The sequence below is a fragment of the Nothobranchius furzeri genome, chromosome 6 (genome assembly GCF_043380555.1).
Source record: "Nothobranchius furzeri strain GRZ-AD chromosome 6, NfurGRZ-RIMD1, whole genome shotgun sequence".
NCBI classification, from domain to species: Eukaryota; Metazoa; Chordata; class Actinopteri; order Cyprinodontiformes; family Nothobranchiidae; genus Nothobranchius; species Nothobranchius furzeri.
The window spans coordinates 37,530,441-37,542,662 of NC_091746.1; the positions used below are offsets into that span (position 1 = coordinate 37,530,441).

General features: G+C 42.5%; 1 protein-coding gene across 1 annotated transcript in view; it reads right to left on the reverse strand.

Annotated features, from left to right (window-relative positions):
• Positions 1-584: 584 nt before the first annotated feature.
• The window catches only part of xrcc4 (X-ray repair complementing defective repair in Chinese hamster cells 4), a 41,677-nt gene continuing 30,039 nt past the window's right edge, over positions 585-12,222 (reverse strand). Inside the window, exon 8 of the mRNA XM_015973919.3 lies at positions 585-957. Within this exon, the coding sequence (XP_015829405.3) occupies positions 867-957 (91 nt within the window). The 3' untranslated portion in view covers positions 585-866. The remainder of the gene's footprint in view (positions 958-12,222) is intronic.

The window sequence follows — 12,222 nt, forward strand, 5'->3', positions numbered from 1 at the left end:
TGTTGTAAATCACAACAAATGTAGCTAAACTGATTGATTAATGTTGACATTATTGAAGCAGACAGGAAGGATGGTTACCAAGAACCAATACCAACAACATCAGAAGCCAACCAAGGGCTGATTTCTCTGACAGACATTGGCTTTTTCTGATGTAAATATTTTTCACAAATCTGTTAACGCATTAGAGATTCTAAACGTGTTGCATTAAAACACCAAAAGGATCAAAACAATAAGAAGTCACAGTCTTGGTTAGGGAGGGATGATCGAAATGGTTTAAAACAACCTCAAATGTTTTTCACCACACTTCTCTTTGCTGTTACTGAGCTTTATTTATTGTTAAAATCTAAACACAAATAAATACTTGCTCCTGGATAAATTAAATACAGAGTAAAGTCAATTTAAAAAGAAGACATGGAGGTAGATGAGTCTGTGCTGATACAAGATGGTGTAATCCAACCAAATCACTTAATCTCAGACCCAAAGTGGTGTTGCGTTAACAGTTTAAATACTTTCAGACAACCACAGATTTCCTCATTTATGTTCTGGTAAATCATCTAATATTAATAATAATAACGTAACTTATAGGACATACAAGACATTTTATTGTGGCAAATAGAAAACACAACTAACACAGAGAAATCACATTCATGATGCACATTATTTGTTTCATTTAAATATTTTTCAAAATTCCTAAAAATTCAAACATGTTCTGTACTTAGAACAGCATGGTGTGTTCTTTCTTTAATTTAGCTTCATTTATGGTCACTTTTCTAGCCTGATATCATAATATTAGTGTCTCAGATTACTAACATTAAGTGTAAATAAGACCTCCTGAGTACTTGAATATAAATGCAGTCGTCTGGAAGTCAGAGGTCCTCAAACAGGTCCTCAGCTGCAGATGTTGCTGCTGCAGCATCTGTAGAGCGCTGGGGAGTCTGCAGCTGATTGGAGCCCATCCTGTGCAGCAGTGCGCGCACGCACGCGCGCACGCACACACACACACACACACACACACACACACACACACACACACACACACACACACACACAGGTCAGTGGTCTAATGAAGTAGGTTTACAGGAGAGTTCTCCTGTTGAGACAGGAAGTTCATCATGTGGCACATCAGAAGAAAGACAAAAAACACATGGACAGCCTATGGAATCGTGTGAAAACATGAAGGGAGTGTGTGTGTGTGTGTGTTTCCACGTGGAAGTTCTCTTCCATCCTCAGCCATCAATCTTTTACATTTGCCTAAACAGTTCTAAAAAATGGCCAACGGTGGCCAGCATCAGAATATGTAACTCACCCAAAGATTACATTAAATTCAAAGTTTTTGAAGGGTAATATGGAATTTTAAAATAGTTTCTTACCTCCTATTGGAGTTGTTTATTATAGGGTTCTTGCCTTTGCCCATTTGTTATATGAGCTACAGCCATCTACACCCTGTTTGTTGTTGCTCAGTGTTTCTCTGGTTTGAATCATTTTCAGTGCTGGTTCTGGACCAGAATCCAATTGGGCACCAGTCCTTTCTGTTTTAGCTGACAAAAAATAAAAAAAAACTGGTGCTACATCAGCACCAAGTGTTTGGCAGTTTGGAGGAGGGGGAAAATAAGATGGGAGGCAGATATTTTAGTTATTAGGCTCCTCTCTTGTGGAACCAACTCCCAGCCTTAGACTGTGAGGCAGACACTTTGTCTACTTTTAAGACTAGGCTTAAAACATTTTTATTTGACAGGGCCTATAGTTAAAATCTGATGTTCGCCTAGATCTGGACAAGTGGGGGAGTAGAGGGAGGCGGAGTGTACAGTCGGTAAAGACGACTCTCCCTTGCCCTGCCTCCAACATGCCTCCATCTAAAAGGCTAGGTTGTCCAGAATTATCTCTGTAGTTATGCTGCTATAGGCTTAGACTGCTGGAGGACATACTGACCACTTTCCACACTCTACTACTTTATTCTACAATCTGCTCTTTAACTGTATTATTTCCTGCAATTTCAGCTGTTAACTTTATTTTTTCTCTAAGTATTTTTCTCCCCAGAAGAAGCTACAATGATGTTCTACTGAGCTGTGGTGGCCTCATGGAGGCGGCCATCGGCTTGAACACTGCTGCTAACCACTTAAACATTCTCCCTCTCCTGATAATAACTTTTTACTTTCTTTGACATTGAATGTGCTACTACTAGTTTACCAGTTTACTTATAGATTCACTATAAATACAATAAAGTTTATCTCTCACCAAATAGAATATTTACTATGAAAGCACAATGTAACCATAGAAGCATTACTTGGTATATATGTTGTGTGTGTGTGTTTGTGTGTGTTGATGCTGGTGTGTGTTGATGCTGGTGTATCTTCTCGATCCCCAGTGAGTCGTGGTGGATGGCTGCTTACACTACGCCAGGATCCTCTGGCGGTTTCTTCCTGTTAAAAGGGAGTTTTCCTCTCCACTGTCGCTAAATGCTTGCTTAGTATGAGGATTGCGTAATGTTACGACTACCAGCCTGGCCAGTGAGATCCAGGAGCCAGGATCACCCAGCCCCGGTGATCAGCCTGACACCGCCCCTCCTCCTCCTCTTTTCCAGGCTGCTGAGGAGCACAGCTGATCTGAATCCTGCTGATGAACCACACCTGGATAAAAAGGCTGTGCCTTCAGCAGTCTGGGAGGCAGCAGTGCAGCAGTTCTGCTGTCCTCCAGGTCTCGTTTGGTTTAACCCCTCTCGTTGTGATGAGTTTTAAACTTTGGTAGTTTTAACTCTTCGTGATGAGTTTTTGGACGATCCAGTGGGATCTTGTGATGTTTGTCTTAAAGGTTAACTTGGTTTGATGCAGTTTTATTGACTCCGGTTTTAAACACCTTCTGTTTGGAAAAACTTAATATAAGTTTTTACCCAGTGTTTTTGTCAGATTGTTTTCAGACTTTTATCAACTTCGGGATTTTAAAAACGCCTTCTGTTCGGTAAAGCTTTTAATATAAGTTTTTACCCGGTGTTTTTATAGTTGGTATTTGTGTGATGTTAACCTTTTTGAGAATTTTTGTTAGTTTTAGTTTTGCATTATCTTTATAATGCTCGCCATCTGTTTGCTCGTTATTAGAACCTTTTACTACAAATAAAACCATTTTAAACTCCACTGTCATATTTCTTATGTTACCCCCTCCTTCACATTTTAGCATCTCCTGTCAGGGAAGTAACACGTAAAGTAATGTAATCTAGACAAAACACTTCAAAATAATTGGGACTGGCCAATCACAGAGCATTTATTTAGAAAAAATGATGTATTATTTATACTTTTTATGTTTTTTTTTTGTAGTTTTTTCACGATGGAATGGCAGACTGCTTCATTGACAGACATTCAAGTTTGATGGGCCAATCATAGCACTCTGTCAGCCAAATGGGTGGGATGTACCTGCAAGTTAGCAAACCAAGATGGCCACTGCTCCGTTGTGGTTCAATCACAGCGTTGTTTTGGTTTGGTGGGCCAATCACAGCACTCTGTCAGTGGACGGGATGTTACTGATATAAAGATAGTGGTGGATCATTTGAAATGGCTTTGGCATCAACTTAGAACTATTTTTGACTTAGGGTTTTTTTTATTCATAGGGAGATGGAGGTACTTAAGTTTATTTTGAAAAGGACGTATTTGCATCTTTTTTGACACAGTAGGGCGGACCGCATCGTTGACTTGACATCTGTTGTGGTGAGTCCGTCTGGTTGTTTGGTATCCAATAGCATGCGGAGAAAGACTGTAGATCCCACCCCGCGCTTAGAGCAGAGACTAGAGAGAGAGCAGAGGACCGTCAATGGACTGTAGACGCTGCCCGACAATTTCTTTATTTTTTTATTGAATTTCTTTATTCATCTTTCGAGTGAAAAGTGAAAAACACACAAGTATTCCAATAAAATTATGAAAGTAACTGTATTCTAAATACCACGTTTAAAAATAGTAACTGTACCGGAATACAGTTACTCATAATTAGAATTCTAAATACGGAACGGCAATACTAGTATTCCGGTACTCCACAACACTGAAAGTGAAACACTGTTTATAATGTTATAAATCCAGCGGGGTGAAATCTGACAAAGACAGCAACTTGTTTACATCGATGAACAGCAGCAGGGAGAAGGTAAGCTAACATTCATAAGCTAGTTAACAGTGGTGGCTCGTCCATAGGGGGCGCTAGGGCGCCACCCCACCAGTTTCATAGGAAGTAGAAGATGACAGGAAATACAAAATATAAAATAAACATGAAAATTACATACAGACTATAAGTGCAGTGTTTAAACTGCATATAAGTGTTGTTTAAAAATGTTATTACACACTTTTACCATGACTGAATCGTTATGTGATGCATTTCCTGTTCCTTTTGGGTGCAGTAATATATAGCGTATAGACCTACGCTATAACTGGTGCATGCTCACTGGATCCCCCTCCAATGCAAAGAATAGGAGAGTGTTTGGGCACCAGTGTTGGGAATAATGTGGTACAAATGTAATTAATTATTGTAATGCATTGCTTTTTGCTGTAATGTGGTAATGTAAGGCATTACAGGGAAAGAAAATGGTAATATTTACTCGGTACAATTGTCAGCAACACAGTAATTGCAATGCATTTTTAAACCCAGAATCAAGATGTGGGTTTCCTAAAAATTCTAATTGCGGGAAGCCTGAAAAAGAACCAGTATCCACATATATGACGTCATTTATGGACTCAGCTTTGCGGGCATTCTATGAGCAGAGAGGACGCAGCGGTAACGGCTCAAATACTCCCGCTGTGTCCTGCGCGCGGCTGCTGTTATTTTCACAAAATCGCTCCACCAAAACAAAGTAATTCGTTTGCGATTGTTTATATCAGCCTATATTCTCTGGTACTTCATGTACTTTTCAGCTAAGTTTGTAATCTGTGCCCCGGTGAATTCAACTCATTGCTGCTGGAGCGCAGCGCAGATTAAGCTTTTTTTGTTTGCGTTCGGTAGATCCCTTTGGTTGATTAGTTAGAAAGTAGGAAATCTAGGAAACTGTTTTTCTGGAAGACAGAGAAAACATGCAGCATGCAGGAAGGTTAGAGAGAGAAAGGGCTGGGAATTATTCAAATAAAATCAAGAAAACAAGACAAAGTGCTTGAAAAGAAAAAAGTAGGTAGATTTATCCACAATACACATTTTTACCAGTGAAAAGCAATACTATGTAAGCATTTAATATTTATACATGTGATAGAATCAGATCACCCCAGAAGTCAGTCCCACATCCAGGGCCGTATCAAGGCATTTGGGGACCAAGGCAAATATAGGCTTGGAGCCCCCACCACCTCACTCTCTGCTCAGTTAATATAAGATGGCAGCGTGCTGAGAGTACAGATTGTTGTTGCTTTTATTTATTAAACAATAATTTTGAAGCACTGTTATTATATCTGACTGTTTTTAACAGCAATCCTAGTTCACACACCACATCAACTTCCACATATATGTCATGAGCTCACTGAGCGTCAGATTACCAGATTCATATTGAAGTTGTTTTGGTGAAAGTAACTTAAAGTAATGCAAAAGTAGTGTAATGCCTTACATTTTAAAATCAGTAATATTGCAATGCAATGAATAACTTTAAAATGAAGGTAACAAGTAATAAATAATGCATTATAGTTTTGAAGTAACTTGCCCAACACTGCTGGGCACAGAGGTATTGCAACTGAAACCGGGTTAAACTGTTAAAATGCACCACACCCCCCCCACAAAAAATAATAATTCACCAGCCGATACTGCTACTTTATAAAGGTCTCATGCAAATACCGCTCTCTATCAGAGCTAAACATCGCAAAAAACAACAACAAAAATATTTCAGGCACTAAGCTTCTCGTTATTTAGTACTTGTGCCGCTCACTCTTTACATGCTTTTGCAAACCAGTATGGTTGACCCATATCATTAGGTGTCGTAGGTGCAAAGGGTCAATTCAAAGACATACATGCAACTAACATGGCCACCATGGCAGTAATGTGCATATGGTGGTAATGTGCAAAGTAGTTTTCTAACCACCATGGTGCCTTTCCAGGCAGAGGAGCATCTTTCAGCCCAAAACCTCCCACAAGAAGGATATGATCCAGTGTTTCTTCCAACATAGTTTTATTTTTAAACATTGTAGGAGTGGAAACTACAATTATGGAAATGTTTTTACTGCCAAGACAGGTGAAAATCTCAGGTGTGTGTGTGTGTGTGTGTGTGTGTGTGTGTGTGTGTGTGTGTGTGTGTGTGTGTGTGTGTGTGTGTGTGTGTGTGTGTGTGTAAGGGGATTGTTTATTTAAAGAAATACTTGTGTTTTAAACACCCCTTCATCTTTACAATCTGCATTGTTTACGTGTATTCACTAACTGATGACTGTAAACAGTCTAAATAAAAACAAGGTAGCACAAGCATATGAAACTTTTTGTCCTATTCAACATTTCTCAACCTCACTGTTTAACTACAAAGTGACCTGAGGGCCATTGACTCTCCATCATCAGCTGCTTTTTGAACCAACTAAATGTGGGAACAAGAGCTTTCAGATGGACTTTCTCTGCTGCAATGACGAAAACCTGAACATTAGAAAAGGGCAGTATGAGAAAAGAGAGGGAGCCTCTAAGCTCTATTAAATCATTACCAACTGGGGCACTGCTGGAACCAGTTAAGAGGAAACAGGAGACGTGTTTCAGAGCAGAGGGGAGCTGGTGTGCACTGCCATGGAGGACCACCGGGGACTTGTCAAAGGGGGGGGGGGGGGGGGCATGACAAGAGGGATCTTTTAGTTGGAGAAGCAAGGAATAGCTCTGGTGGTGAGCATGCAGAAGCCCCCACACAGAGCCGGTCTGAGGAAAAACTCAGACCAAGCCAGGCAGGACAATTTGTTCTGTCCAAAGAACAAACCAAAGGAAGCTTTGGTTGGGATGTTTGTGCAGAGAGAGGCCGATTTTTCATAACAGGTCAACAGAAAGGAACCGGCTATGAGGTTTTGGTAGCTATGCATGAAAAACAACAATCAGAAGTACTCAATAGCAGCATTCTGCTGCAGGGGTATTCTGGTAATGGCCAGTTTATTTGTCCAAAGCACAGAGGTGTTTAATGCGTTGATTGTCTATGTTTGCTGATAGATCATGAGAAATAATCAGTTTTGTGACTTTCTACTAAGAAACAAATGAGTCAGCGGTTCCAGTTCTTATGGCTTTATTAAACAGATTATAAAGACTGGCCACAGTCACACCATAAAGACACAAATTGCTGAAACAACAAACCCGCAACCATTCAAGTCCATATGAACTTTCTTTCCCTCCCTACGTGCACAGTCCCACATATGTACACATGCCTCTAGGTTTGGGCGGTATCCAAATTTTAATACGTCTAGCTTCCTCCACATTTTACCATGGGGTACGGTATTACCGGGACTAACTTAAAAACGATGACGTAAGCCTCAATTGGAATTACTAAACTGTAGGTTTGAACCTCCACCATTCAGAAACTGAATAACAAACACTATTACTAAAACAGTAATAACACAACACATAACATTAACACCTTTAAAAAGCAGCTATTTAAATGATTTTTTGTCTAAAAATCTGGCACGTTTACCTTTGCCAGCTTCAACATAGGACATTGTGGACCAACTGCTTTGGTTCAGTGCTGAAAACCCGCTTTGTACTTGTCACTTGTAGTACACACATGGGTACTTTAGGGCTATTCACGACAGCTGTGGAAGACTGGCAGCTTATTTCCACCAGTGAAGTGCATTGTCCTCTCTTTTAATAACCACAGTTTCCCAAACATAGGCCCAGGCAAGGCGCTGTGCCACGGCTACGAAATCGATGCCCCGCCCATGCCCTGGCTCTCACGAACGACGCACAGCAGTGAAACATTTTGCGAACACCGCCAGCCACGGCTGGTAACATTTCTAGAGGAGACACTGAACCAACTCCAAACAATAATCCAGCAAACATCATGCATCTTTCGCGGCCATCTTGTTTGCACAAATGACCTTACCTGTGTCGGTACAAGATCTGCTCGGGTGCAAGATCGGCTCGGGTCCGTCGACTGCCGATGACGTCTAAGTAGTTGATTGGCTGAACATGAACCTTACGGAATTACGTAATCACGTAACGTTGTTATCACAAGACGTTGGTCCAGGCAAATTTTTTCTATTGGAAAGATGGACAACTTTTACAAAGAAATCCATCATTACCTCTTTGAAAATACACTTTTAGCATAGAGCTGCAAGTATATTAGGGCTGAACGATTAACTGCATGTGCAATTAAATTGCGATGTGACAAAAGGAGATTTTCTAATGGCAAAGGCTGCAATTTGGCAGCGAGTGGTTAGCGCAATGCTAATATACATGGAAAAACCCATAGGAATGCTAATGCTAATATCGCCGATTACATTATTACAAATTATGAATTAGAAACGTGCCAAATGATTACATTTGGAGTCTAATACAAAGTAAAACTACCATCAATCAAATAAGTACAGACAGGTATTTTAGTAAAGCCAGAAAACTTTTAACTCCAGAGCTTTGGCTAGCAGCTATGAGCGTAACTGAACTACGCATGGACAAGACGTCAAAAACTCAACACAAATACTTCAATAAACGGGACACACTTCTTTCCTGCAAATACAATTTCACAGGTGTTGCTAATACCATATGATCCTTCAAGGGATGTGCTCAAAGAGGAGTTCAACATGAATCAAATATAGTGTTTTATTTTACAAATACTAAACACAAACTTACGTCTTAAGAAACATTATTTTAATAACGAAACTGCTAAATTCTTTCCAACAGTATAGATGTGTAGTGTATTTTGTCCGAGTGGGTTTGCCGTACTTTGACGTCATCGGCAGTCGAAGGACCCCGAGCCGATCTTGCACCCGAGCAGATACTGTACCGACACCGGTGTCTTCCTCCCGATTTCTCTGTCTCCTCCGTGCTGTCAAGTGACGACATCATGTTCATACACTTTATGTAAAGTCTCCATTCAAGCACATCAGGAACATCAATACTATTAAACACCCAAACTCCATCAGAGCCTCAGGCTCCAGGAGCTCCAGCTGGACAATCTATCCTCCCTGCTCTCCTAGTTTCCGGCACCACTAGTTCAGTCAGCTTCTGTCCCAGCGGTGGTCCCGGAGGTCGCACCGCATCCAGTTCCAGTGGTGGTCCCGGAGGTCGCACCGCATCCTGTTCCAGCGGTGGTCCCGGAGGTTGCACCGCATCCGGTCCAGCCTGTCCAAGCGGTCCCGTCTGTAGCTATTCCTCCTCCACTCCAGAAGCCGACGCCCCCGGATCAGAAGTCGAAGCCCCCGGACCAGAAGTCGACGGTCTAGAAATCGACGGTCCAGAAGCCGACGCCCCCGGACCAGAAGTCAACTCCACCGGACCAGAAGTCGACGGTCCAGAAGTCGATGGTCCAGAAGCCGAAGGTCCAGACGCCGACGGTCCAGAAGCCAACGCCCCCGGACCAGAAGTCGCCGATCCATAAGTTGATGGTCCAGACGCCGACGGTCCAGAAGCCGACGCCCCCGGACCAGAAGTCGACGATCCATAAGTTGATGGTCCAGAAGCCGACGGTCCAGGACCAGAAGTCGACGCCCCCGGACCAGAAGTCGACGCCCCGGACCAGAAGTCGACGCCCCGGACCAGAAGTCGACGCCCCCGGACCAGAAGTTGACGCCCCGGACCAGAAGTCGACGATGCCGCCTCCAGCCCAGAGGCCGACGCCGCCGTCTCCAGCCCAGGGGCCGACGCCGCCGCCTCCAGCCCAGGGGCCGACGACGCCGCCTCCAGCCCAGAGGCCGACAACGCCGCCTCCAGCCCTGAGGTCTTCGCCGCCGCCTCCAGTCCAGAAGTCAAAGATGTGTCCTCCGGCGTCTCTGCCTCCGGTCACTGCCAGTCCTGCCCTGACCAGGTGCGGGCCCCCAAGAGCCCGTCGTCACCTCCTCCCCTGCCACAGACGCAGGCCCCCAAGAGCCCGTCGTCGCCTCCTCCCCTGCCACAGACGCAGGCCCCAAGAGCCCGTTGTCGCCTCCTCCTCTGCCACAGACGCAGGCCCCCAAGAGCCCGTCGTCGCCTCCTCCTCTGCCACAGACGCAGGCCCCCAAGAGCCCGTCGTCGCCTCCTCCTCTGCCACAGACGCAGGCCCCCAAGAGCCCGTCGTCGCCTACTCCTCTGCCACAGACGCAGGCCCCCAAGAGCCCGTCGTCGCCGCCTCCTCTGCCACAGACGCAGGCCCAAATCTATGTCCTGCGTGCTTGATATTAAAACTATTGTAAAACCGTTCCTACCTGTCTGCCTGCTTCCCTCACCCGCATGTGGATCCTTGTATCTGCCTCACTCACCGGCACGTTGTGACAAAACGGTTCCTTCAGAATAAAGCTGAACCAACTTCAACTCCTTAAGAGTTATTCCTAAGACGCAAATAACAACTGTTGTGACCTGAAGACAACTCGAGGCCGGTCTAGTCGGCACTGCGGTTGCTTCTACGGACTTCGGTACCTCCGGGGTCCCCGGACCTCAAATTCCGGATCTACCACGGGGGTCTTCAATCAGGGTACGTAGACTCAACAGATTGCGTCTAATGTGCTTTTGATAAGAACCAACTTTGTTAGTTTAATGCAGACCAAATTCACTCCCACTCAGAACTCAGTTTCTTCAGATACGAGGGTTCTGATAAAATCACATTCACACATCAGCACATTTCACATTCCATCCACTTAGATCCATTCATCACATAAAGTGTCCGAGTTGTCATGTTTTAATTGACTAGAAAATACATTTCTTGCTTTTTATAAACTTGACTCTCTTCATGAATTAACACGAAGTGTCTTACAATCCCTGAATAAATAAGGAATTGTAAATCTTAAGGTTAAACATTCAAAGACCAATCAGACAGGATTTCCATTTTTACAAGGAAATTCACATCAAATTGGTCAAAGTTTAGTGTAGTATATCAAGCTTTAAAAGCATCCAAATACATACGTATGTTACATCTCCTAACACTGGCATATCTCTAACAGGCTGTTGATTGACAACGAATTAATCTGATTCTGAACTCTCGGAGCAAACACTTAGTGACCAGTGATGTTTAGTGTCAGATAAAAATGTACCGGTATTACAAAAAAAAAAAAAAAAATACTTAAGAGCTTCCAGAAAATTGTTGTGAATAAGCAGAAATCATCACCACACAAACAAGCTGAACATTTCATCTGGACTTTGTTTCTCAATGCAATCATTTCTAAAAGCTCTTTAATGGTTTAACGCCATTAATTAGATTGCTTTCACTAACTGCTCATCTAAATGAAACCACAAATAATATTTTCTTTCAAGAAACATCCTGTAGAAATTCAGTTAAAAATTGTACCTAATTAACTTTTGTGACTACAGAAAACTGTGATGCCTCATCAACCAGTCTCAGCAGCTCAGTACAACTCATCCATTGAAAATGAGGCTAACTTTGTCCCTGATGATTCCAAATTCTCCTTTCTGACTTGTTTCAGTTTCTGTTAACACGTCATTTAGCCGCAATTGTTTGTGTACTCAAAGGACTGTTTTCCCATGAAAGGAAACCAACAGAAAGTTACAGTGAAACACTGGCTGTCCTTGACACATGATGTGGTTCTGTAAGTGATCAAACATGGCTTCCAGCCATCACAGATAATCACTCCAACATGGGAGGCTGCTAGAGCCTGACTAGCAGTTTTAGCTTGAAACTAGAATCAGTACGGGTTTACGGTGTTTATCATGAGCTGCTTTCCTTGACACAAACTCTGAGAATAACTCACATACAGAGGGCACACTAAGTATTTGATTTAACACAGATTCTTCAGGTTTTTCCACTTACAGAGAACTGAGACACCAGTAATTTCTCATAATTGGTCAACTTTGAGTTCTAGAATTCCAGGAAATCAGATTGTACAGATTTTTTTATGATTAATTAGCATTTTTATTGAGTGAAAAAGTGTTGATACAATGGAAAAATTGAACTTAATAAATTAATAAAAATGACCTCCCCCTTCTTTATAAATGGGAATACTTAAAAGAATCTACAGCATATCAAATACTTTTTCACACTACCGTAGATAAAACTTACATCTTCAACTGACTCACAGAAGACAAAGGATGAACATTTAATAAAGGAGATTAATTCACTGTAGATGAGGAAACAGCTGATCCTGGTCAGTTCTTTCTAAAATCCATTAACCAAGGCCATCAAAC